The sequence below is a fragment of the Salmo salar genome, chromosome 12 (assembly GCF_965601325.2).
Source record: "Salmo salar chromosome 12, fSalSal1, whole genome shotgun sequence".
NCBI lineage: Eukaryota > Metazoa > Chordata > Actinopteri > Salmoniformes > Salmonidae > Salmo > Salmo salar.
In genome coordinates, this window is record NC_138302.1 from 35,404,715 (window position 1) to 35,430,452 (window position 25,738).

The 25,738-nt window shown below is 42.5% G+C and overlaps 2 protein-coding genes and 1 non-coding gene across 7 annotated transcripts in view; 2 read left to right on the forward strand and 1 right to left on the reverse strand.

Annotated features, from left to right (window-relative positions):
* nol11 (nucleolar protein 11) lies at positions 1 to 12,590 on the forward strand. Its single transcript, NM_001140459.1, is given in 18 exon segments — positions 1 to 148; positions 598 to 711; positions 846 to 902; positions 1,157 to 1,305; positions 2,397 to 2,454; positions 2,626 to 2,767; positions 3,326 to 3,520; positions 3,799 to 3,875; positions 4,002 to 4,125; positions 4,546 to 4,640; positions 4,748 to 4,813; positions 4,996 to 5,180; positions 9,516 to 9,641; positions 10,050 to 10,286; positions 10,641 to 10,719; positions 10,994 to 11,086; positions 11,193 to 11,300; positions 11,759 to 12,590. Coding segments are annotated over 18 exon segments (2,166 nt in total). The 5' UTR covers position 1; the 3' UTR covers positions 11,873 to 12,590.
* Positions 12,591 to 15,767: 3,177 nt separating this feature from the next.
* Positions 15,768 to 15,849, reverse strand: trnas-aga (transfer RNA serine (anticodon AGA)). Its single transcript has one exon. It is a non-coding gene; the product is annotated as a tRNA-Ser (tRNA).
* A 993-nt stretch (positions 15,850 to 16,842) lies between these two features.
* Positions 16,843 to 25,738, forward strand: part of LOC106564864 (nucleosome-remodeling factor subunit BPTF) — a 59,313-nt gene continuing 50,417 nt past the window's right edge. For 3 of the 5 annotated variants that reach the window (XM_014131336.3, XM_014131334.3, XM_014131335.3), the window contains exons 1-2: positions 16,844 to 17,608; positions 20,018 to 20,840. In XM_014131336.3, the coding sequence (XP_013986811.1) occupies positions 17,089 to 17,608; positions 20,018 to 20,840 (1,343 nt within the window). In that variant the 5' untranslated portion in view covers positions 16,844 to 17,088. Of the gene's footprint in view, positions 17,609 to 20,017; positions 20,841 to 25,738 lie in introns of all 5 variants that reach the window. The other 2 variants (XM_014131333.3, XM_014131337.3) reach the window with 1 other exon arrangement.

A 25,738-nucleotide genomic window follows, 5' to 3' on the forward strand; every position in this document is an offset into this window, starting at 1 on the left:
CATGGCCACGCTGAATGAGGGATTCACGTTGTGCGGACTTGTACAAACTCCAAGTGCTTCAGATTCGGCAATTCAGGGAATTGAACTGGATGGAGACAGTGACCATGCCGTCGTCACCGATTCCACGAGATCTGTCACTTTATACAAGGTAATGTTGACCAATACAAGTGGCTGAAGTGTTGAACCAGCTCAGCTGATGGGAAGATGGCACACTCGTGTCCATTGACATTGTAGTGGGGGATCCGACGCGTTTCAAAATATAGCTAGGTACATATAAAAATTGCTCACTCTCTTACCAGTATTGCAATGGTGTTCAACAACTATCTAACTACACATCTGCGTATTCAGACGGTTTACTTGAATCGATCGACGTGCACATAGGTGGACGTTATCACACGTACTGTTTCAATGAGAACAGTACTACTAGATCGCTGCTTCGCGTGGGTTTGTTTGGTTAGCTGACGTTGGTACCACTGTCAAAAAGGTAGTCACACTCGTCTTGTATTTGAATCTTAACTTACCTTAATAATATGACAAAGGTTGTGTTTGTGTTGAAAAGTGAATGTGGTGTTTACGTATGAGGTGCTGTGTTAACAGGTTTCAGACCAGAAGCCTCTGGGTAGCTGGACGGTGAAACAGGGACAGTTGTTGACTTGTCCTGCAGTGTGCAACTTTCAGACCAAGGAGTATGTAGTCGTCTCAGACAACAAGGTAACACTTGTGGACACTTTCCATGAATATAGAAACTAAACAAATTTAAAACATCTGGATTTGACAGTTGGACTTACTTCTTAAAATAAAGTTGTCTTCATGTTGTTCATGGTCAATAAATGTTTACTCACTAGGTCATCAGAGTTTGGAAAGATGAAGACCTCAATTTAGACAAAGTATTTAAAGCAACTGTAAGTATGAGCTCTCTCTCACTCCCTCTCACACACTTAAAATTTCAATCTCATCTGCTTTGACTTTGTCAGTTATGGTGACATACTCTGCAAATTAACATTAACTGTGCCAGTGAGAAGTCATTGTAGCATAACTGAATCAAATTATGCCATACAAATACTTTTTATCTTAGGCTTTCCTCTGACTTTGCAGTCATTTTGCGATGTCTCGCAGTTATTGGTCTTAACTACTTGTGTGTCTGCATGTCTGTTAGGTATCTGCTGATGTATGGCGGGTCCACTCTGCCCCAGGGGGAGAGCCTGTGGTGCTGTTCCAGAGAGGGGCAGTCAGACTCCTGGACTCCCTCCTCTCCGCCCCCCAGCAGCCCATAGAGGACATCCTGTCAGAGGAGGAGGTCATAAGGTCAGACAATGGACACTAGTCTGGATTAGCGATCCATAACCTTCGGGTTGGTTGGCTTTAGTCCCATCACTATAGAGGCCGGTTGGCTTATTCTCTTTCAGAGCCATGGATATTTAAAAAAAATATATGTACCGTAATTTCCGGACTATTGAGCGCACCTGAATATAAGCCGCACCCACTGAATTAAAAAATATATATTATTTTGAACACAAATAAGCCGCACATGTCTATAAGCCGCAGGTGCCTACCGGTACATTGAAACAAATGAACTTTACACAGGCTTTAACGAAACACGGCTTGTAACTAAAATAAATAGGCTTTAACGAAACACGGCTTGTAACTAAAATAAATAGGCTTTAACGAAACACGGCTTGTAACTAAAATAAATAGGCTTTAACGAAACACGGCTTGTAACTAAAATAAATAGGCTTTAACGAAACACGGCTTGTAACAAAAATAAATGGGCTTTAACAAAACACGGCTTGTAACAAAAAATAAAAAATTAGCAGTAAACAGTAGCCTACCAAGAAAGTCATTGTTCCAGACCAAGCTCCCGTGCAGCAGCTCTATTTCCTTTTCCAACAGCCAGATCAATCGCCTTCAACTTGAAAGCTGCATCATATGCATTTCTCCGTGTCTTTGCCATGATGAGGGTGACAAAATGTCTACCGTAATCAGAATGATGGGAAGTTTGAGAGCGCTCGATTTAATCTAAACAGTAAACAAAAAAGTTGTTTGACCTTAACCCGTTCGGCAATTTCATTGGTCTAATGAAAGCTTCATGCCGCCAAAAAACTGAGCACGTCACAGAATGTTTATTTATTTATTTATTTATATATTTTTTTATTAAATTTGAAAGCGGGAAAAATCCATATATTAGCCGCGTCATTGTTTAAGCCGCGAGGTTCAAAGCCTGGGAAAAAAGTAGCGGCTTATAGTCCGGAAAAAAAACTTGCAACCATATTAATTTACAGTGAGTCAGAGGCTATGATAATGCTGTCCACACTGCTGTCAGTACTTGGCTCGTTTGGGTAAACAATAGTTTATTGTGAGATGCACACAGTTGACAATGTCCTCATGTTACCCCATAGGTGGAGCACCAACATGGTGGCTGAGAAACAACACTTTGTCCTCTTCACGACAGAGCAGGTAGAATATCCTTTCCTTGTGGTACACCAGTACGCTGAATAGCCGTGTACTCAATGACCTGCCAATGATCAGGCATAAACCTGGTGCCATTTGCAACATGCTATATTTTGTGCAAGTATGAATTCGGTGCCACACTCGTGTTAAACATGGCTTCCCTGTTGTCCGTCACAGAAAGGGGAGCACTTCCTCTATGTGCAGAGGCTCAACCCCAACACCCTACAGAAGTATAGGCTGGAGAGAGAAGACTCTGGAGCTCCCCCATTGAGTTTCTCTGCCTCTCTCTGGGACAAACACATCAACCTGCTCTACCTGTGTGAGTACGGCCATCACTTCCCTGCCAAAGTAGTATGTTAGAAATGTTAATGTAGTGATGTTAATTCAGCTTTTAAGGTGCATTATGCAGAAATCGTTCTGGCATTTCCTGGTGGTTTAAATTCTTATTGTTAACCTATTTTCAGTTTGTGACAAAACAAACAATGTATAGAGAATCAATGTCAAATGCTGTGAAATATCTTTTAAATATCCACAAATATTGTGTTTTCAGCTGTTTGAAGCTGGTGTACAAAACCGAAAGTAAAAGACATGAAAACGAAACTTAAGAACAGAAAGCATAGAGATGGCACACACAGAACATATATATACCACTTCTTAGACTTGCTTTCGATGAGTGATAGATCTATAACTCGCATTTCTATGTGAATTTGGTCAGGTCTCCCAAAAAGTTATACATTGCAGCTTTAATGGTGTACCCCACCCCCGCCCGCCCAGATAACTGGAATACTGTTGAAATGGTAGTGCATTCGATATCAATGAAGCACTTCACAAACAATGAAAAACAGTTGTCGGTCATCTCTCACTCTCTTTACTCCAGACCGTAACGGCTGTGTGTACCAGAGTGTGGTGGCTGTGCGGGGGCCTGTGGGGCTGGAAGGGGTGCAGGCCCTGCCTCGTAGCCTGCGCCTGAGGCTGCCAGTTGGGGAGCTGGGAGCTGCCTCGGCTGTGGCCCTGGACGAAGCTCATGTGGCTGTGGTGGGGATGCCCCATCCCTCCGCCAGGACTGGAAAAGGTAAATATCAGGGTTGGGATCAATGCCATGTCAATTCAGGAGCTAAACTGAAATGTCAATTTTCCTCATGTGGGAAATTGGAATTGTAGTTTACTTAATGAATTTGATTGAATTATGATTCTCGCACACATTCACCCAATCCAACATCAACCCGTAGATACGTACTTTTCGAAGTTCTGATTTGTTGCGTGTAAACAACATGGTGATATCTTCCCATTGTATGCATATTGTTGACATCCATCCAATCCTTTTTTTCAATGATTTTTTTTCAATTTCAGATTTCCTCTGCATCTGGAATACTAATTTCCAGACTCTTCAGGCTGGCAAGGAGATGGTGGGAAGAATCCATGGACAGGTAGGAATACTCAGAATTTTGAATTTTTGCCTCACAACTCTCATGACTCTATACTTGTATCTTGCACTAAATAAGACTCGCTTCACTCCTATTTATATCAATGATCATTCCTTCATTTCCCCTCAGGTCTGGTGTTATTTAGGAAAGCTGTTTGTCCCTCATGGCAAGGCCCTCTCCGTCATTCCCTACGAGTGTCAGAAGTCCTCTCTGGCCTCGGCCCTGGGGAAACTACAACACGCTGGGATCGCAGGTAACGCGCATTTCCTCAGTAAAACATTCACCAGAGTGGCGTTAGTCGTCCTTGACAGTGCCTGGTTGACTCTAAAATGGCACCCTATTAATTTAGTAATTTAGCAGACACTCTTATCCAGAGTGACTTACAGTAGTGAATACATACATTTCATTTCATGCATTTTTGTTTTGTTTTGTGCACTGCTTTGAATAGAAGCCCTAGTGTCCCTGGTCAAAAGTAGTGAATAGGAAATGGGAAGCCGTTCCGGATGAAGCTGTATCACTCCTATTACACTTCATTGCATATGTTTTCCTCACCTATCTAATATACTAAATCTGTACATTACTGTTGAAATTTCATCTGAATAGCATCCCTTGAAATGTTATTATAAACTAACAGTTTAGTGACTGGGACTTTATTTCCTTTGCGGTTTTGTAGTGTCCAGATCGTCAGTGGCTGTCCCCTCTTGGAACACCCTACTCCATGGGGATCAGCCACAGGGGCCCACCAAAATAGTGGATACCAGGAGGAGTGTAAGTTAACCTGACTGCCAGAATTGATTGACCCTAACCCTAATATTTTACCACCAGAATGGATTAATGTTAATTTCACCTGTTCTGATTGGTCCTCCCTTGTACAGAAGCTGAGACGGAAGAGCCAATCAGCGCCTACCCTCACAGTGGACGAAGTAGTGGAGCTTATCAAGGTATTTTAGATCAACTGCTCATTCTGCTCATCTGTTTTAGTCTCAAGCAGGTTTTGATGTTCTACATTGTGAGTGAACCACAAATGACCAGTCCCTTTCATAGTATATTTATATAAAATATAACTGTCCTCGAGGAAATGTTAAGTTAGGTGTTGACTGTGGTCAATCTCCAACCCCTCCAGACTGGTCCAGTGGAGGAGGTCCAGAGGGAGGTGGAGGCCCTGGTCTCCAGAGGCGAAGCCCAGGACCTGCAGCTCTCGGTGGGCTGGCTGGCCCGCCACCTGGTGGCCCGAAGCCAGGCCGAGACAGCCTTCTACACTCCCGGGTCCTTGGCACAGCTGGTGCAAACACAGTGCCTTTGCCACAGGTGAGGGTGGCATTGGGTTGACTGGACCTCCCACGGCACGGGGGTATTGGTCCTTTGGAAAGGGAGGTTATCAGAATGATGGGCTATGTTGGATGCATGGAAAGTGAATGTGAACAGGGTTGTCAGTTCGTAGTAGTGTTGGTGCCAGGCCAAATATACACACTCCTTTCTTAAAACATTAATATCTGAAGTCTGTATATCTATTATAGACCTGTTAGTACAGTGGTGAACCTATAGGCCTTCAGTGTGTGACAGGTTGGTACAGTGGTGAACCTATAGACCTTCAGTGTGTGACAGGTTAGTACAGTGGTGAACCTATAGGTGTGACAGGTTAGTACAGTGGTGAATCTATAGGCCTTCAGTGTGTGACAGGTTGGTACAGTGGTGAACCTATAGGTGTGACAGGTTAGTACAGTGGTGAACCTATAGGTGTGACAGGTTAGTACAGTGGTGAACATATAGGTCTTCAGTGTGTGACAGGTTAATGATGCTGAAAGGACAACAACCGTAATAGCGGCACACGTAGGAGAGAGTACTTTTTGGAAAAGGGCCAGTGGTGTAGTAGGTGTTGCGTATACTCACTTAATCCCCACTGATGCCAAGTAGTGTAGTGGATGTATATACGACTTATCAATTATGTAGTACAATAGAGAAATCATGCACAAAGTAGCCTACACAATCGCAAAGCACGCAACATATATGAATATGTGCACCCATAGCCTAGTTTCAGCGGAATAGCATCTGCAGGCAGCTAGTGCACACAGTTCTCAACTGGTTTTGGCATGGAGTAGCTCAGAAGTATGACGTTGGTAGCCGGTAGGAAAGATGTTTTAAAGTATGATCTCTACCAGTAAATGGCAATACTGGGTATGCAACCCAGGTATTGGTCTGAAGTCTGGGTTAGTTGGCCATTTGTGATGTGCAGTTCAGTCATCATTCCCTGTTTGCATCGGGGGTGTGGGCCTGGGTGGACACAGGCCCACCCAATCAGATTGAGCACAAAAATAATACATTATTTATACAAAAATATACTCCTCAGTACCCCCCACAAATATAAATAAATACAGTTGAAGTTTACATACACTTAGGTTGGAGTCATTAAAACTCTTTTTTCAACCACTCAACAAATTTCTTGTTAACAAACTATAGTTTTGGCAAATCTACTTTGTGCAGGATACAAGTAATTTTTCCAACAATTCTTTACAGACAGATTATTTCACTTATAATTCACTGTATTACAATTCCAGTGGGTCACTTACACTAAGTTGACTGTGCCTTCAAACAGCTTTGAAAATTCCAGAAAATGATGTAATGGCTTTAGAAGCTTCTGCTAGGCTAATTGACATCATTTGTGTCAATTGGAGGTGTACCTGTGGATGTATTTCAAGGCCTACCTTCAAACTCGGTGCCTCTTTGCTTGATATCATGGGAAAATCAAAAGAAATCAGCCAAGACCTCAGAAAAAAAATGGTATACCTCCACAAGTCTGGTTCATCCTTGGGAGCAATTTCCAAACACCTGAAGGTACCACGTTCATCTGTACAAACAATAGTACGCAAGTATAAACACCATGGGACCACGCAGCCGTCATACCGCTCAGGAAGGAGACACGTTCTGTCTCCTAGGGATGAATGTACTTTGGAGCGAAAAGTGCAAATCAATCCCAGAACAACAGCACCAGACCTTGTGAAGATGCTGGAGGAAACGGGTACAAAAGTATCTATAGCCACAGTAAAACGAGTCCTATATCGACATAACCTGAAAGGCCACTCAGCAAGGAAGAAGCCACTGCTCCAAAACCGGCATAAACTGCACATGGGGACAAAGATCGTACTTTTTGGAAAATGTCCTCTGGTCTGATGAAACAAAAATAGAACTGTCTGGCCATAATGACCATTGTTATGTTTGGAGGAAAAAGGGGGATGCTTGCAAGCCGAAGAACACCATCCCAACCGTGAAGCACGGGGGTGGCAGCATCATGTTGTGGGGGTGCTTTGCTGCAAGAGGGACTGGTGCACTTCACAAAATAGATGGCATCATGAGGATGGAAAATTATGTGGATATATTGAAGCAACATCTCAAGACATCAGTCAGGAAGTTAAAGCTTGGTCGCAAATGGGTCTTCCAAATGGACAATGACCCCAAGCATACTTCCAAAGTTGTGGCACAATGGCCTAAGGACAACAAAGTCAAGCTATTGGAGTGGCCATCACAAAGCCCTGACCTCAATCCTATAGAACATTTGTGGGCAGAACTGAAAAAGTGTGTGCGAGCAAGGAGGTCTACAAACCTGACTCAGTTACACCAGCTCTGTCAGGAGGAATGGGACAAAATTCACCCAACTTACTGTGGGAAGCTTGTGGAAGGCTACCCAAAACGTTTGACCCAAGTTAAACAATTTAAAGGCAATGCTACCAAATACTAATTGAGTGTATGTAAACTTCTGACCCACTGGGAATGTGATGAGAGCAATAAAAGCTCAAATAAATAATTCTCTCTACTATTATTCTGACATTTCACATTCTTAAAGTAAAGTGGTGATCCTAAGACGGAATTTTTACTAGGATTAAATGTTAGGAATTGTGAAAAACTGAGTTTAAATGTATTTGGCTAAGGTCTATGTAAACTTCCGACTTCATGATTGGGACCTACTGGCTCATTATGTCCAAGTTTATAGACTGCTTATTCTTTAACATCATGCTGTCTTTCCATTGGCCCTATACGGTGGTGTAGCGGTGCCTGGTAAAGTGGGTATACTCACATTTTGCTAAAAAGAATCCCAAGGGGCCTGCCCAGCAAAGGAAAGGTACCCTGTGTGAAAAACCCTGTTTCCTACATTTAAAAAAAAAAATAGGTTTCCTATATATTTTTCAGATGAGGACTATAGAAAGTGTGTGTGTGTGTGATATATATATATATATATATCACACACACACACACACACACACTTTCTATAGTCCTCATCTGAAAAATATATGAGTAAAATGTGAGTATACCCACTTTACCAGGCACCGCTACACCACCGTATAGGGCCAATGGAAAGACAGCATGATGTTAAAGAATAAGCAGTCTATAAACTTGGACATAATGAGCCAGTAGGTCCCAATCATGAGAATAGAAAAACACAACTATTACGCTAATGTACAACTATTACTTCCCATAGCACACAAAGTAACCGGTGACCTAAAGTTTAAATGCAACAATATTTTGCACGTTATTTTTAAAGAGATTGCTAACAGCAAGCATGCTGCAATAAAAAAAAAAAATCCACTCACCAGATGATCATTTGAAACTTAACTTCTTGTTGAAAGTTATTCTTGAAAAGGGAGAAGCTAACAAATTAGCAACAACATCCTCTGCAGCCTCTGCAAACTAGTCTGCAACAAAAGATGGCTAGCTAGACCGTGGGGAAACTACTGCTCCTTATTGTGCAGTGAGTGACCTGTTGGCCTTTGAGAAGGCAGTAGTTACCATGTGTTTTTTTTTTTGCATAAACGGTCCCACCTATTATAAGTCAAATTGATTGGTTGATTAAACTGTCACTCCAAAATGTTACCCTAATTCAGTTGAATGGCAGATGCCTTCTATCTAGCTTTTGATGGCCTAGCCAATGGCTGTCTTAGCTAGCTAGATTTATCTCCCAAGAGACCACTAAAAAAAATCCTGATTGCATCTTTTTTTCTCTTCAGTGTTAACCTTTCCAACAAAATCTGAAGAGATTCAATTGAAAATAAAAATGTAATTTATAATTATTTAATACATTCTCTGAAGTCGTAGAAGGCCCTCATTGTTCTCCACTGACTTTGGGTTAGTAATCGTTTGTAGTGCGGCTCTATTTTCCCTCAGGTTGCATTTTTTTCACTATTCTGAATGTCTAAAGAATCCATATGTTCTGAAATATGAACACAGAAATACTGGACATGTTTAACTCATTATTATGGTGGCCATATGACAATTATAATCATGGTTATGAATTGGACTTTTTCGTGGCTTGGTCTTGACTCTACCTCGGACCGCTTGTCACCCTCCCGGTCTCCGTCTTGACTAAGTCTCGCTTCCCCCCCCCCCCCCCCCCCCCCCATCCGGTTTTGGTCTTGACTTTGACTCTATTTACCCCGGTCTTGGTCTTGAATCGGTCTTTCTTTAGGTGGTCTCGAACACTGCCAGACATCATAGGTGAAGACATGTTGGGTGGGTACTTATCCTATTTCTTCGCCTATCAGTAGCAACGAAGGAAAGGAGACAAGGAAAGGAATCTTTTTTTAATAGTATTTTCACACAGACTGTTGTTGAGACCCTTGGTTTGGTTCTGACCTGTTCTATGTCTTTCTGCAGCGTGTGTCCCGACCTCCTGCTGCTGGCCCTGGAGCACAAGGACTACTTCCTATGTCAGCTCTGCCTGCAGCTCTTCCCAGACATACCTGAGGTGGTCACGTGTGCCTGCCTCAAAACCTTCATCAGGTCAGTCTAACTCGATGGCGTATGGGGCGTCTTTTGTAACAACCTATACGTTGTGAAGGAGATTCATTCTGGTGAAGTTCAGGATAGTGTTTCCTACCAGTGCTGGAGCTTGATTATGAATCTGTTGGCCTAATTGTTGTGCTCTCTTTTGATGGTTGATGTTTCTATTCATTGTGTACAAAGCATATTCTTTCCACCACATTGAAAACCAAGTGGTCTCTTTGTGGCTGTGTATTGCTTTTTAAAATATTTTATTTTGAAGTTCTTTTATTTCTAGAACTTGTTTTGTTTGAATCATTTCCAATGCTTCCAAGTGTTGTTACTGCAAATACATAGTTTGTCAGTTCATATAAATAGCCTGATATCAGGATTGTTGTTGTAACGGCTGTGTGTCGCTCTCCCTCCAAGTGTGCCAGACGGCGACGTGGAGATGGTGAGTCTGGAGCCGGACAGCGTGTCCTTGATGGAGGGCCTGGTGGCGGCGGGGGCCCGGGGGGGCCAACAGAACGGCTTCAGCCCCCCTCTGTTTGAGGAGGACAGCTGTGACGCCCACCACCAGCCCAAACCTCCCCAGCACCAGGATAAGAAGAACCCCACACTGCAGCTGGAGGTCTGCCCCGTGGGTCTACACAAGGCTGTGCTACTGTATCCTTATGTGTAGTCTGGACAACCAATACCCTAAACACTATTCCATTGCAAGACTACAGTAATATCTGATAATGTCATTGTTGATTAAACGGTGTATTTGATAGTCATCAATAGTCAGGTGGATTGAACCAACACAAGGCTGTGTTACTGTATCCTCTCACTATAGGTTTGTTGAATTGGTTGATTCGTTCAATTGTTCATTAATAGGGATAGATACAATGACACATTTCATTGTCAACAGTCGGCTGCAATGCACCATAATCTTTACCTTGCGCTAATATTCAGCACCAGTCCATAGAAATGACTCTTAAACATGTTTGGAGGTGTTGTAACTTAACTGTGCTGCTATAGTAATGAGGTCCTGCAGACGCCGTACAGTGACAACCTCCTGCTCCCCCACCTGAAGGACCTCAACGCTCAGCAGGTTATTGTGAGTAGCTACCTGTCTCTCATCTCCTTGACAATATGCCAGAGTTGGGATCAATTCCATTTCATTCAAGTCGATTCAGAAACTAAATTCCAATCTTCCCCATTGAAGAACGAAAACATTTGTTTACTTCCTGAATTGAATTGGAATTGACTGTAATCCTACAATATACCATGGTGTTTTTTTCCCCATTGACTTCGTTTATTAACTGCAGTTAGCTATGAGGATATGTTGAAAGACTGATGGTTGCATCCTTCTGTTTCCTTTCCTCTCCTAGCTCTTTCTTCAGTACCTCCATTTCGTCTATTTGAAATATTCCCAAGACGTCTACACACAAACGCCAGGTTTGAGATCGCCCACAGTGACACAGGTTGGTACATGGAAGCATTAAAGTTATACAAAAGGTGAATGCATGTAATTATTTTGTATACCATTAACTTAATGTGTGTATTCTGAATTTCATTTTTCTTTTCTAGATCATTGACTGGGTGTGCTTGTTGTTGGATGCTCATTTCACAGTCTTGGTCATGGCTCCTGATGCTAAAGGATTGTTGTCAAATCTCCAAAGCTTTGTTAAGTCCCAGGTATGTGCTTTCTCTTTTGGTCCTCACCGCAAGTGATAGTTGAGCATTTTTGTCATAATGGTTCCCTTGATGATAACTAGTGTCATTTTGTTTTTATTGCTGTGATAATGAAACCCATTTGAGGCACCCAGGGAGGAATGTTTACCTCTTCAGTGGTTCAAACTGGAAAAGCAAGTGGTGTTGCAATTATAATTGCTAGCCGTTTTCTGTCATGAGCAGCATCAACAATATTAGGATGAACACGATATCTGCAGATGTTCGCTCCGCTAAAACGTGCCCGCTATGGAACCAACCCAGCGGAGGAGTTTAGCCACGCGCTTCAACGCTCTTATTTGTTGCGTAGATTGACACACTACTGCTATTTACTTTGTGCATCTACTTCATCTCGCTGACACACATACTGTGTATGGTTCTTTGTAAGGGTTCATTTAACGTCTATCCCCATCTATCCGTTCCAGGTGAAACTATTCTCTGAACTGGGGAAGATCGAGGGCAGCCTTCAAGAGCTCCACAAAATGAAGCCGTCGAAGGACATCAGCCAGTACTCCATAGAAGTCATTGAGCTGTTTTAGACTATATTTACAGATTATTTCTAATTAAACTCTGCTGTTGACCTTCTCCCCATTTTTTTCTCTTGGTCAGTTGCATCGTTGTGTTCCACTTTGTATTTGGTACGCTGTCGAAAGATCCATGGTTGAACTGCCAAATCATACCTATCTACTGTCGATACCTACACTGGTCCCAGATCTGCTTGTGCTTTCAACGATGAACATAGGAGTTGGCTGTGCAGGCCCAAACAGATCTGGGATCAGTCTAGTTGATTCCCAGATGAGTAGAGCAAATGATTCTCTAGTCATGAACTGTGGCATTGCTGAGGCCTAGGTCCCTATAGCCATGTGATTTTGTATTTGTCTGTATAATCTGAGGGCGTGTATAGTAGAAATATTTGCTAATATGAATTATGTAGAAAACTATATAGTCCCATGATATTTCATCATGGCATAGATACTTTTAACCTATGGAACATACTGCCCCTTTTTATAGGAATATACTGACATGTCTAAAAATGGAAATAGGTCTCAACCTTCCATATGGTTGACAATCTTGTGGTTAAATGTTGTATTTCATAAAGGCGATTTGGACGGTGAATAACATGTACTTCTCCCAATCACGTTATAGTAGCACATGTTTTCTATAGATACATTTTGTGTTGCATTCTAACAAAGTCAATTCTGAATTCATATGACAGTATTTGTATTAAAAATGACCCTCGCCTTCGTCCCATCATGATGAGTTGTATGGTTATCATGTGTATGTCTAAGTTAAGATTACATGATACCATATACAAAAGTATGTGGACACCCCTTCAAATTAGTGGATTTGGTTATTTCAGCCACACCTGTTGCTGACAGGCACGGGCGCAAGTTAGGTTTTAAAGTAGGTGGGGATCATATTTTTTATGCGGTCGGATAAAAACTCCAAACAGCCTACCCGACCGCTGAAGCACGTAAACATCCTCTGTCCTCTGTTTTAACACTGACTACCAAGTTCCAAATTACCTCTGGGAGCAACGTTAGCACAAGAACTGTTCGTCCGGAGCTTCATGAAATGGGGCTCCATGGCCAAGCAGCCGTGCACACAAGCCTAAAATCACCATGCTCAATGCCAAGTGTCGGCTGGAGTGGTGTGAAGCTCGCTGCCATTGGTTTCTGGAGCAGTGGAAACGTATTCTCTTGCGTGATGAATCACCATCTGGCAGTCCATGGACAAATCTGTGCTTTGGCCGATGTCAGACCGCTACCTGCCCCAATGCGTAGTGCCAACTGTAAAGTTTGGTGGATGAGGAATAATGGTCTGGGACTGTTTTTCATGGTTCGGGCTAGGCCCCTTAGTTCCAGTGAAGGGAATTCTTAATGCTACATAATAAATCTAAACAAATCAAATTGTATTTGTCACATGCGCTGAATACAACCTTACAGTGAAATGCTTACTTACAAACCCTTAACCAACAATGCAGTTTTAAGAAAAAAAGTGTTAAGTTAAAAATAGAAGTAACAAATAATTAAAGAGCAGCAGTAAAATAACAATAGCGAGGCTATACAGGGGGCACCGGTTAGTCGAGGTAATTGAGGTAATATGTACATGTAGGTAGAGTTAAAGTGACTATGCATAGATAAACAGAGGGTAGCAGCAGCATTAAAAAAAAGTATGAAATGTATGCATTCACTACTGTAAATCGCTCTGGATAAGAGCGTCTACTAAATGACTAAAATGTAATAAAAGTCTGGGTAGCCATTTGATTAGCTGTTCAGGAGTCTTATGGCTTGGGGGTAGAAGCTGTTCAGAAGTCTTTTGGACCTAGACTTGGTGTTCCGGCACCGCTTGCCGTGCAGTAGCAGCGAGAACAGTATGAATACAATGACATTCTAGACGATTCTGTGCTTTTCACTTTGTGGCAACAGTTTGGGGAATGCCTTTTTCTTTTTCAGCACGAAAATGCCCCCGTGCACAAAACGAGGTCCATATAGAAATGGTTTGTCGAGATTGGTGTGGAAGAACTTGACTGACCTGCGCAGCTCACCGACTTCAAGCCCAACGAACAGAACACCTTTGAGATGAATTGGAACGCAGACTGCAAGCCAGGCCTAATCTCCCAACATCAGTGCCCAACCTCATTAATGCTCTTGTGGCTGAATGGAAGAAAATCACTGCAGCAATGTTCCAACTTTGTGGAAAGTCTTCCTAGAAGAGTGGAGGACCGAGGTAAAGACAGTTTAAAGTGGATATTCGCGCTTTCAAACCTCAATAGCTTTCAAACCACTTGAGCCACAGACTCCAAATAAGTGTCATGATGTTGGAAAAATTGCACACAACATTGCACAGGTCTTATTTTCACGATTTGGACATTAATTTGCTTTCCAAAGCTAATAAACTTGTGGAAATGTGAGCAGCATTTTGTATCCGTAGTTGAATTAGTTAGGGAGCTTAAAAAAAGTACAAATTTCAATAGCTCCTTGGTCATGTGACCTACTTGACTCAAACAAGGTTCAGAATGTCCACTGACTACCCTTCTATATTGCACACCCTTTGGTTTGTCCATGTTCATCTCACACAACTTTACATGAATTTTTCAAACGTTCTAATTTCAATAGCTCCTTGGTCATGTGATCTACTGACTTCAAACAAGGTTCAGAATGTACACTCAGTGGCCCTACACATTGCACACCCTTTAGTTTGTACATTTTCAAGTCAGTAGGTCATATGACCAAGGAGCTATTGAAATGTTAATTTAAAAATATTCATGTAAAGACATGTGAGATGAAAATGGACAAACTGAAGTATGTTCAATATGGAAGGGTAGTCAGTGGACATTCTGAACATTCTTTGAGACAATTTTATTATTTTACCTTTATTTAACTAGGCATGTCGGTTAAGAACAAATTCTTATTTTCAATGACGGCCTAGGAACAGTGGGTTAACTGCCTTGGTCAGGGGCAGAACGACAGATTTGTACCTTGTCAGCTCGGGGATTCAATCTTGCAACCTTTCGGTTACTAGTCCAACGCTCAAACCACTAGGCTACGCTGCTGCCCCGCTGCCGTCCAGTAGGTGACATGACCAAGGAACTATTGAAATTATAAAGTTTACAAATGTAATGTAAAAAAACATGTGAGATGAAAATGGACAAGCTAAAGGGTGTGCAATATAGAAGGGTAGTCCGTGGACATTCTGAACCTTGTTTGAGGTCAATAGGTCACATGACCAAGGAGCTTTTGAAATTAGAAACATTGAAAAACATTGAAAATACATGTAAAATTGTGTGAGATGAAAATGGACAAACTAAAGGGTGTGCAATGTGTAGGCCCACTGAGTGTACATTCTGAACCTTGTTTGAAGTCAGTAGGTCACATAACCAAGGAGCTATTGAAATGTTAAAGTTCGAAAAATTAATGTAAAAACGCGTGAGATGAAAATGGACAAACCTAAGGGTGTGCAATGTGTGTATATGCCATCGGGTTAGCTGTTGGTGGGCGTAAGGAAAACTACAGGGGAATATCCGTCGAATATCCAATATGAAACTGCCTTTACCTCGGTGAGTGGATGCTGTTATAGCAGCAAAGGGGGAACAAACTCCATATTAATGCTCATGATTTTGGAATGAGAAGGTGTCCACATACTTTTGGTCATGTAGTGTATGTAATTTAGATATCCACGTCAATATTTTTTGCAATACTGCTAAAGGCTACTTGGTACATGCAACCAGAAAATTAAGTATTTTTGAACACTTGGAGGTGCCCTTTTCCATTGTGCTGTACCACCTTTTGCGTGAAGACAGTAGGTAATATCAAGACATTAACTACATTCAAATTGACGTAACAAATGTATAGTTGAACGATTTGGGGATTAGAAGTACTACCCTTTAAAGTGAAACTTCTCATTAACTATTATTACATAATCAAAAGATACCGTTGTCGGCAGGATTCGAACCTGCGCGGGAAGATCCCAATGGATTTCTAGTCCATCGCCTTAACCACTCGGCCACGACAACTTGATATTTTATATTTGAAATTGTTACCAATTTAACCTATATCCATTTAAACCTGCTGCTATTGATCATTTTTAAGACTGTTAGCTATTTCTTAAACTACCATTCACTGTGCTGGCTGCTTCTATTGAAAATGTCGCTATATCATCAAACTAATTAGACTTCTGCCTGCTAGAGTTAATAAAGCAATGTGCTTGCTTTAAAGAGAAAAGCCTTGGCATAGACATACTACAGTGAGCAGGCACCAGTACACTGGACATAGTAGGCCTTATCTAAATAGGCTACATTTGAGTACATAAACCACAGACTGCAATTAAACATCATGTAGCTAGGCCCTATCATAAGAGAGGGATTTAGGAAACATTGTAGCAACAAAGAGAAAAAAAAGAAACAGTGTTGCACCACAACTGCTGCATTGGTAGGTTATGTCACCATCATTCCATGGTGATGGAACTGTTCTGATGTTATACGCTCTGATCTAGAATGTTGAATGACCTCTTCATAATTTCCACTGTGTGCATCAATAAGTAAACACAATGTATAAATGCATACAATTATCCAATACAATATCTTATGAGTATTGTTTGCCATTAAAATAAGTGAATCGAATAACTGCATCAAAATTACAAATGGAGTCTCTTTGATAACAACAACAAATCAACTACCAATAACTACATGATTTAAATGTTGACATATAGTGAACTTCTGCCTAATATGTGATAATATTTGCTCTAACTCTGAAACAACTTGGTTTCATGATACTGATCTTTCCTGTGGCCGACAACGTATGCTTGCTTACATTCTGGCTAGAATGACGACGTCAACTGCAAATTGACAACGCTTTTACATTGTAATAAATCGATATATTCTTGATTTGTATGAATTGACGTGACAAGCGAACGTAAATAAACAATCGTGGGGGCATCACGTTTGCATGGATAACACATTTTCTGAACTAAATGCGTCGACTGTGGAATAGTAGTCACGTGACCTCCATACAGGGCCTGCTGTCTGTTTTCAGTGGAGGGAGAGATCCGAAGAAAAATGGCGACTGCAGGCGACCTAAAGCGGGACGCCGGCCATTCTATTTGAACATTCTACTAAAAATTGAGCCCGGGGCTTGGTGGGGCTAATTGAGACTATCGCAACGTTGGTTAGGGTTTCCGAGGTTGCCCGTTTTCTCGGGTTTGTGTGGACTAGTCGCGCGCCAAAATTGAAATTAAAAATAATACATCTGCTACAATGCGAGGGAGAAGAGGAAGGCCGCCCAAACAGGCAGCGGAGATGCAGGAGGTTTCCGCTGGGCCAGTTCGCGGTTCAAGAGGGAGAGGGAGAGGTAGCCGTGGTAGGGGAAGGGGCCGAGGACGTGGCCGCGGACGGGGTTCAGTGGTGGATACCGGCGATACAGAAATTCATCGGAGAGAAAACTACCATTCGTCCAGGGGCCGGAGGAAAGTTGGAGCAGCGACGACATCGCGGGGCAGAGGAAGAGGCAGGGGTTCGAGAGGTGGTCGCGGCAGCAGGGGGAGACGGCCACTGTGCAAGGTGGTTTACGATGACAACAGCGACGAGGAAGAGGATAATATTAGTTTGAGGTCGGAGGAAGACGAACTTTTACACGAGAATCCCTCCTCAGACTACGAAGAGGAGGCCGTGGACAATGAGTCCGATTTTCTGGAAGAATTACCAGATGAGGATGATGCTAGCTACTGTACAGATAGCAGCTTTCGGAGCCATGATAGCACGCACGGCAGCACTCCAGGTACGTTTGCTTGCAAATGCAATTTAGAAGCATTTTTCAAACGCACGCCAAAGTGTTACAGTTTTTATTTAGCACATTTGGGAAGTAAGCTGCATTGTTCAAAATGGAGATTGCACTCATAAACAGGCCTTTGTTTAGGAGCTCTGGTGATCGTTTGCTAGTTCGCGCACAGTGAACAATACTGTCACCTCGCATGTTTTCTGTTATAAAAAAAAAAAATCTGCAACTATCGGCAAAAATGAAAACGAATTTAACGATGGGGATTATTGTAATGTGGAATTATTTATTTGCATAATTGCACCATTTTGCATGCAACATATTAGGCGTTAGTTCCAGATAAACATTTAGCTACTTTCCATTCATTCATTTAGCAATTATCGTCAACAAGCATGCCATGCTGCACTATGTGGCTACAAAATATCACGATAAGATTTACCTTTTTGTTTTAGAACTGCGCGTCCGTTTTTGATACTTTGTCGCCTTGCATGGCATGAATATACTGTTATGCAGTTCCTGTAGTAGATGTAAACAATAAAGGGTCAGTTTCATCAACTAGTTGTAATTTATCCCCCCTCCCTTAGTTTAAACAATTTTTTTCCTTCAGAAAATCAAGTGTTGCGATATATTTCGTGAGATTGTGGTCAAATCAGCTTGACAGGACATCATCGCGCGGCCCTTTGTTTTGAAAAGAGGCGCTCTAATTTCACCTGTTGCAGCTTGAACTCATTATTATATCACGTACTAAATTGTACGGTAACCATAGCAAAGCCAATCTATCAATGTAAACGAACAAGAGCAAAGGTAACCTTCTTTGAAAAATAATTGTTTAACTGTAAAGTCAATAGTTTTGATCTTGTATAATGTCAAAACATGAGTGAAAGTGACATTGATGTCATTCATGTACTTTGGACTTCATGTAGTCCATTTTCAAAACATTTATGCAATATTAAGGAACCATTTTGTATTTTTCAGGATTATGCATAAGATTAGTATAAATTATTGTATATTTTCTGATATCATATGGTAGTCACTAAAATCTTAAATGATCATAATTCCACATGTTCCTGTAGACCTGGAATAGATCTGCTGGTTCATAATGCAATGCAGAATAATATTTCCATAAAATTATAGATTTATTGATATGGTATGCGTCCTAAAAATGTCTGTGAATGTGTTTCATAACTTGCCCCACATCTCATAAGCACAGATGTGTACAGCCTAGACAACATGGTATTTCTTGAATCATAATTATATCTCTCCATTGCACCCCAGTGACTGATAACACAAATAACCTCCTACCCCAAATAGGCCCAATTAACATGTGAATATGGCTGAATTGTTCAAGGAGTTGTTTATGTGCCTTTCATATGACCTATAATCACACACACTAATTTTATCACGCTGAGTCACAAATACATGCTTACACAGACTCTGTGCATTGGTGCGGGAGGAATGAAGGCAGAGGTTTTTGTACACAGCCCTCACTGGGGGCACACGCTCAGGGGAGAGGTGCTTGTTGGTCATTTTTTATGTCACCTCATCTATGCCTACACCCTGTCTAATGTTTGAAATCTAATTTAAAACTACAGTATATTAGTTGTTATACCTACCTACTCTAGCTGATATCAGAGGGTGTGGATCCCTGGCTTTATGTTTCAGATTCTGAACTTGATCAGGGCCCATATTCATAAAAAGTGCTGATCTGGGATCAGTTAAGCCTTTTCGATCATAATGAATAAGATTAAATGGGCAGGGGGAGCTGTCCCTAGATCAGCAGGCCCAGGGTAGAGTGAGTGAAGGAAGGCCCAGGGTAGAGTGAGTGAAGGAAGGCCAAATTCTCCACTGCACAGTGAATACTCAAGTACCAGGTGCTAGGTCGGCTTATTTACATTTTTAAGACCTGATTTATTTTTTTATTTTTTTTAAATGTACTGAGTAAATCAGATGTTCTCTTTCCAAAGGGAGAAATTCTGTTTATAGAAGAGATTCAGGCTTTATATAAACCATGTGATTTATGGAAGGGTAAAAAATACAAGTTGGTTATAACCAATACACTGTACTTAAAAGTTGACATAGCGAAAGTAATGCACACATTCACAGAGCTGTTATCAATAAACAAACAAAATAGTTACACACTCAAATGTGTTGAATAAGAAGCCCTTCCTGTTTGATAGAAACATTGACAGCTGTTATGGTTGATGGAAATTGTGCTGCCTGCTTTAGCTCATTCGGTATGCATCTAGTTTTGTCTTTGTTTCTCCACCTGTTTTTGTTGTGTTTCTCAGAGTCCAGCACTCAGTATTGAAGGGCCTTTTTTTCCTGACCCCATTTTATGTCTCTTGATTGATTTTAATTATTTACATAATGTATAGCCCTCTCTCTCCCTCTCTCCATCCCTCTCTGTCTCAGGCCGGAGGGGCAGACACCCGCACCGGCCCCGCTCGCCCATCTTCGAGGCCAAGGAGGTGCCCTCCCTGGTGCTGCCCAAGTCCTCAGAGGACCTGCTGGTACCGGCCAATCAGCTCCTCAACATCTCGGCCGTCTATGAGGTGCTGCGCAACTTCGGCTCGGTCCTGCGCCTCTCGCCGTTCCGCTTCGAGGACTTTTGTGCGGCGCTGGCGGGCCAGGAGCAGTGCACCCTGCTGGCTGAGACCCACACCGCCCTGCTCAAGGCCATCCTGCGCGAGGAGGACACGTCCAACACCACGTTCGGTCCTGCCGACCTCAAGGACAGCGTCAACTCCACGCTCTACTTCATCGACGGCATGACCTGGCCCGAGATGGTGCGCGCCTACTGCGAGAGTGACCCAGAGTACCGCCAGGTGCTCCCTTTACTGGAGGGCGAGGAGTACCCCTACGAGCCCCTCGAGAGCAAAATTAAGGTCCTTCAATTCCTCGTGGACCAGTTCCTGGCCACCAACCTGGCTAGAGAAGAGTTAATGTCGGAGGGGGTGGTGGCGTACGACGACCACTGCAGGGTGTGCCACCGGCTGGGGGACCTCCTCTGCTGTGAGACGTGCTCGGCCGTCTACCACTTGGAGTGCGTGAAGCCGCCGCTGGTGGAGGTACCCGAGGACGAGTGGCAGTGCGAGGTGTGCGTGGTACACAAGGTGCCCGGCGTGGTGGACTGTGTGACGGAGGCGCAGAAGAGCCGGCCATACATCCGCCAGCTGCCAATCGGCTATGACCGTCACCGCCGCAAGTACTGGTTCCTGGACCGCCGCATCGTGGTGTAAGTAGACAACAACAAACAGACGTTCACTCACTCCAAAATTATACTCAACAAAGTTATAAACGCAACATACAATAATTTCAAAGATTTTACTGAGTTACAGTTCATATAAGGAAATCAGTAATTTTAAATAAGTTCATTAGGCCCTAATCTATTGATTTCACATGACTGGGCAGGGGCGCAGCCATGGGTGGGCCTGGCAGTGCATAGGCCCACCCATTGGGAAGCCGGGCCCTGCCAATCAAAATGTGTTTTTCCCCACAAAAGGTCTTTATTACAGACAGAAATACTCCTCAGCTGTCTGGGTGACTGGTCTCAGACGATCCCGCAGGTGAAGAAGCCAGATGTGGAGGTTCTGCGGTTGGGCTGTGAGGTCATTTGGACGTACTGCCAAATTTTCAAAAATGATGTTGGAGGTGGCTTATGGTAGAGAAATTAACATAAAATTGTCTGTCAACAGCTCTGGGGGACATTCCTGCAGTTAGCATGACAATTGCACGCTCCCTCAAAACTGGAGACATCTGTTGCATTGTTTTGTGTGACTCAACTTCACATTTTAGAGGCCTTTTACTGTCCCCAGCCCAAGGTGCACCTGTGTAATTGCAATCCTGTTTAATCAGCTTCTTGATATGTCACACCTGTCAGGTGGATGGATTATCTTGGCAAAGGAGAAATGCTCACTAATAGGGATGTAAACACATTTGTGTTCAACATTTGATAGAAATAAGCTTTTTGTGCTTATGTAACATTTCTGGGGTCTTTTATTTCAGCTCATGAAACATGAAACTAACACTTTACATATGGGAGATTTAGTTCCCGGTTTCAACTGTACCGGGCAAATGGCAGACAGTGTGTATGTTTCAGCACGATAATGCACGGCCTCATGTCGCAAGGATCTGTACACAATTCCTGGACGCTGAAAATGTCCCAGTCGGCATACTTCTCAGACATGTTTGGGATACTCTGGATCGACATGTACGTCATTGTGTTCCAGTTCCCACCAATATCCATCAACTTCGCACAGCCATTGAAGAGGAGTGGTGATCACACCAGATACTGACTGGCTTTCTGATCCACGCCCCTACCTTTTTTTTGAAGGTATCTGTGACCAACAGATGCATATCTGTATTCCCAGTCATGGGAAATCTATAGATTAAGGCCTTTCAACTGCCCCGAGAGGAATCCCTTTGACAGTTATATCTGCCCTACAATCAATAGGGCTTTTCAATTGACTGATTTCCTTGTGTAACTCAGTAAAATCTTTGAAATTGTTGCATGTTGCGTTTATATCTTTGTTCAGTGTAATAAATAGTTATAGCAACTTCCTATTCTACCTGGCAGATAATTGTCTGTTCTAGACAATACATTCATATCTGAATATTCTGTAATGTCATATCCTCCTGGACATCCCTTCTCAAGCATTGATTAGTTGGGTTCAGGTGTGATAGGACAAAAATTGCTAGGGGCCTTGGAGTAACGGATTGGGAAACACGGGGTAATGGGTTAGGGGAGGGATGGGATGATGGGCTAGGGCTGTTGTCTCACCTAGGGCTGTTGTGCAGGATTTGGCCTGGTCTATAATGTCCCTGCCTAAAACACCTCAGTCTTTGACGGGATGCTGTTGTGTTACCCATTTGCTGTCCTGACACTATGAGGAACATGAAAATCGTTGTCATCACAACGTGAAATGAAGACCGCAATACTAAACTGAGTATAGTGTCCAAACTCCTTTTTAAAAGGAAAGGGTGAGTGTTGAAGGCAACTGCTAATGGCTACCCCGGTCTTTCTATAGAAAGGTCCTTTGGAGGAAGAATGTGGGGCATGTATTTGACACTTTTGTCTAAACCAGTGTTTCTTAGGTAGCCTAGCGGTTAGAGGGTTGGGCCACTAACTGAAGGGTCCCTGGTTTGAATACCCGAGCCGACAAGGTGAAAAATCTGTCTGTGCCCTTGAGCAAAGCACTTAAACCTAATTTGCTCCAGGGGTGACAAACTACTATGGTTGACCCTTTACCTGGTCTTGGAGATGTTTTTGGCCTTGCACTACACAGCTGATTCAAAGGATCAACTCATCAAGCTTTGATGATTTCAATCAGATGTGTAGTGCTAAGGCAAAAACTAAAATGTGCACCCCTTTGGGCCCCCAGGAACAGGTTTAAGAAACACTGATCTAAACATTATTTACAAATTCTACATGTTGGTGTTTACCTTCTGGGTATCTCAGCCTGTCGCACCTCCAACAGTGCTCTTAGGTCAGCTACAGGATAAAAACATTTTTGGAGAGAAGACGTGCAACTTCTATGAGACATGCTACATGTATAATGGCAATATGAAAAATAATACATTTGGCAGTGCTGACAAAGATTGGGCCAGGATTGATTTGCCTTGCTACCCTATAGGCAAGCAACAGGGACTTGAATTTGATGCACACTGCTAATGGGAGCCAGTGGAGAGTGTGAAGGAGTTTCATACAGTCTGGTAAGGGGCCATAATGGAGTTGTTAACTGTGACAGAGGTATTGGAGCAGGCAGGCTTTTCCGGGGAGGAAGAGCAGATTCTCTTGTCAATGTTGAGCTTGGGCTAGCTTGGGCTTGGGCTTGGGCTAGCATCCAATAACTCTGTGTGATTGGGAAAGTCAGGTTTCAAACCGCTCCCTACCCCTCCCCTTGGCCCCAACCATTTGTTTCTGCAGATCTGTAAGGTGTGAGATCCATCATTGCACTGCTTATAGCCTACCTACCCAGACCCTACAGGTCTGCAAACATTGAGGGGTTAGGGCCATGGGGGACGGAGCAATTTAGGACTGGCTTTTTTACAAAGCATTTAGATCTAACTTTCTTGCCTGGTCTTTGAGATGTCTTGGGTTTTTTCCAGTGGACAATGATATAATAATGCACATTGCTCTGACATAACCACATGTTAGGACTAGTCCACAAAATATGTTGACATGTAGTAAATTAACTGCCAGTTGGTAGATGCAAAGATGATCTTTAGCTGACTCAAAGGTGTCTCCATTTTAGCAAATAAATCTCCCACTGACAAATGTAGCTGGCTAGCTAGCTAGGATCATTCTATTCGCTTAGCTAACATTACATTAATGAAATAAGTGTTTGTTATCCAACTTGCTAGCTAGCAAGCTAGGTGAAATAGTTGTTTATACGTTGGCTAAAAACTAGCTTTTACATTAGTTCATTTAGCTATACAAGCAAGCTAAAACGGCACAGCTCTGAGAAGAAGCCATGTCGACCAGCTGACAGCTTACTATGCTAGCTAGCTGATTCAAGGGTGAGTGAGGGTGAGCCGAGAGACATCCGCACGAGCGCAGCCATCTACACAGGAGTGTTCACAACTAGCTAACAGGCTCGCGGCTAATGCAGCAATCGCTATGCTAACATATAAACAGTTAACTCTTGCCGTTCCACCCTGTTGCTAAAGTTACCCGACACTAGCTAGCCAGCCACGACAGAAGCGCAAAACAATCAGTAATATATTATAAAAGTGATCATTACTTATTTATTTATGTGTACAGTGTCAATTTCAATCAGGCACTGACGTTATCCACCGAAGAAACACTGTTAACCCAGAATCAAAATTGAAGCAGAAGTGCAAGCAATTGACCCGTGATCATGTTCAAACTGTGAGCTTTTCTTACATGACAGATGGCACTCTTCAATGTTCGCTTTTATCCAGAGCGGCTTACATCACTTTTTTAGCTTCTCTGGTAAGGTATAGAAAGGCCAATGCCTCACTTGTTTGAAGGATAATTACAATGTAAACACACAAATATTAGTAAGCGATAGCATATACGTCAGCTATTAAGCACTAGTCACTGATGGTGTGGTAGCAGACTCCTTTAACCTGAGAGGAGAGTGTCACACACTCATGTACGCGCACAAACACACACACCTGAACAGAGGGATTCGGGGTAGCCTTCACTGTCTCATTGCCACTTCCACTCAAGAAGGTGGCCTTCACCGGGTTGCAGTCTAATCGATCTTCACCATCCCCATAGAGAGAGTGAGTGTGTGTGTGTCTCAAGTGGGTGTTTGCATCCTGAGAGGATGCTGACTAGATTGTTGGAATACTGCCTAATGCTAGTGAGACCCAGGCCTAGACCCTGCTGTGCACAAAGCTGTCCATTTTGTCATTTTGTTGATATTTGAAGTGGGTCTATGTCTGTGCATGCCTAGAGCGCTCAAAGGTCTTACAACTTTAATTTCCCAATAATCATGTTTTCCTTGATTGCAGCTAAGTCGATGTTAAAACTTGAAGCACAATTCCACCACTTCTCAACCTCACTTTCATTGTCTCCAGCACAATAGCAGTGTCTACATACAGTGTATGTGAAAACTGCGCATTTTCTACATTCTACCCGATGACGTAATCAAAAGTTAAAACATTTTAAAAATTGTGATTTTTCAAACATTATGAGATTCATGGTGACGTGGAGCAATAAAATACCCTCCCTCTGGCTTGAAACTCGTTTCAGGTTTTGAAAATCACAGATTTTCTTACTTTTAATCCTACCTTGTGATGACACAGAGAAGCATTTAGGACCTTCTTATCTTTGCAACCACAGATCATAGAAACACACCGTTTTCACATATCTAGACACCCGTATGGTGCTGGAGATAATGAATATGAGTTTGTAAAGTGGCAGAATGGCCCTTTTAAGGAAAACTGGCACCATAGAAGACGCATGTATTAAATAGTTGACAGTACTATGTCCTTACAATGGACAATTTACAATGGCAGGTGTCTGCTTAAATGTTCTTCGTTCTACTGCTCGTCATTTGATGATGGCATCAATTAATCAAAGACATTGATCTCTTTCTCCATCCTCTCTTTCTCTCTTATTCTATCCCTCTCCGTCTCCCATATTCTCTCCTTCCCTGTCCC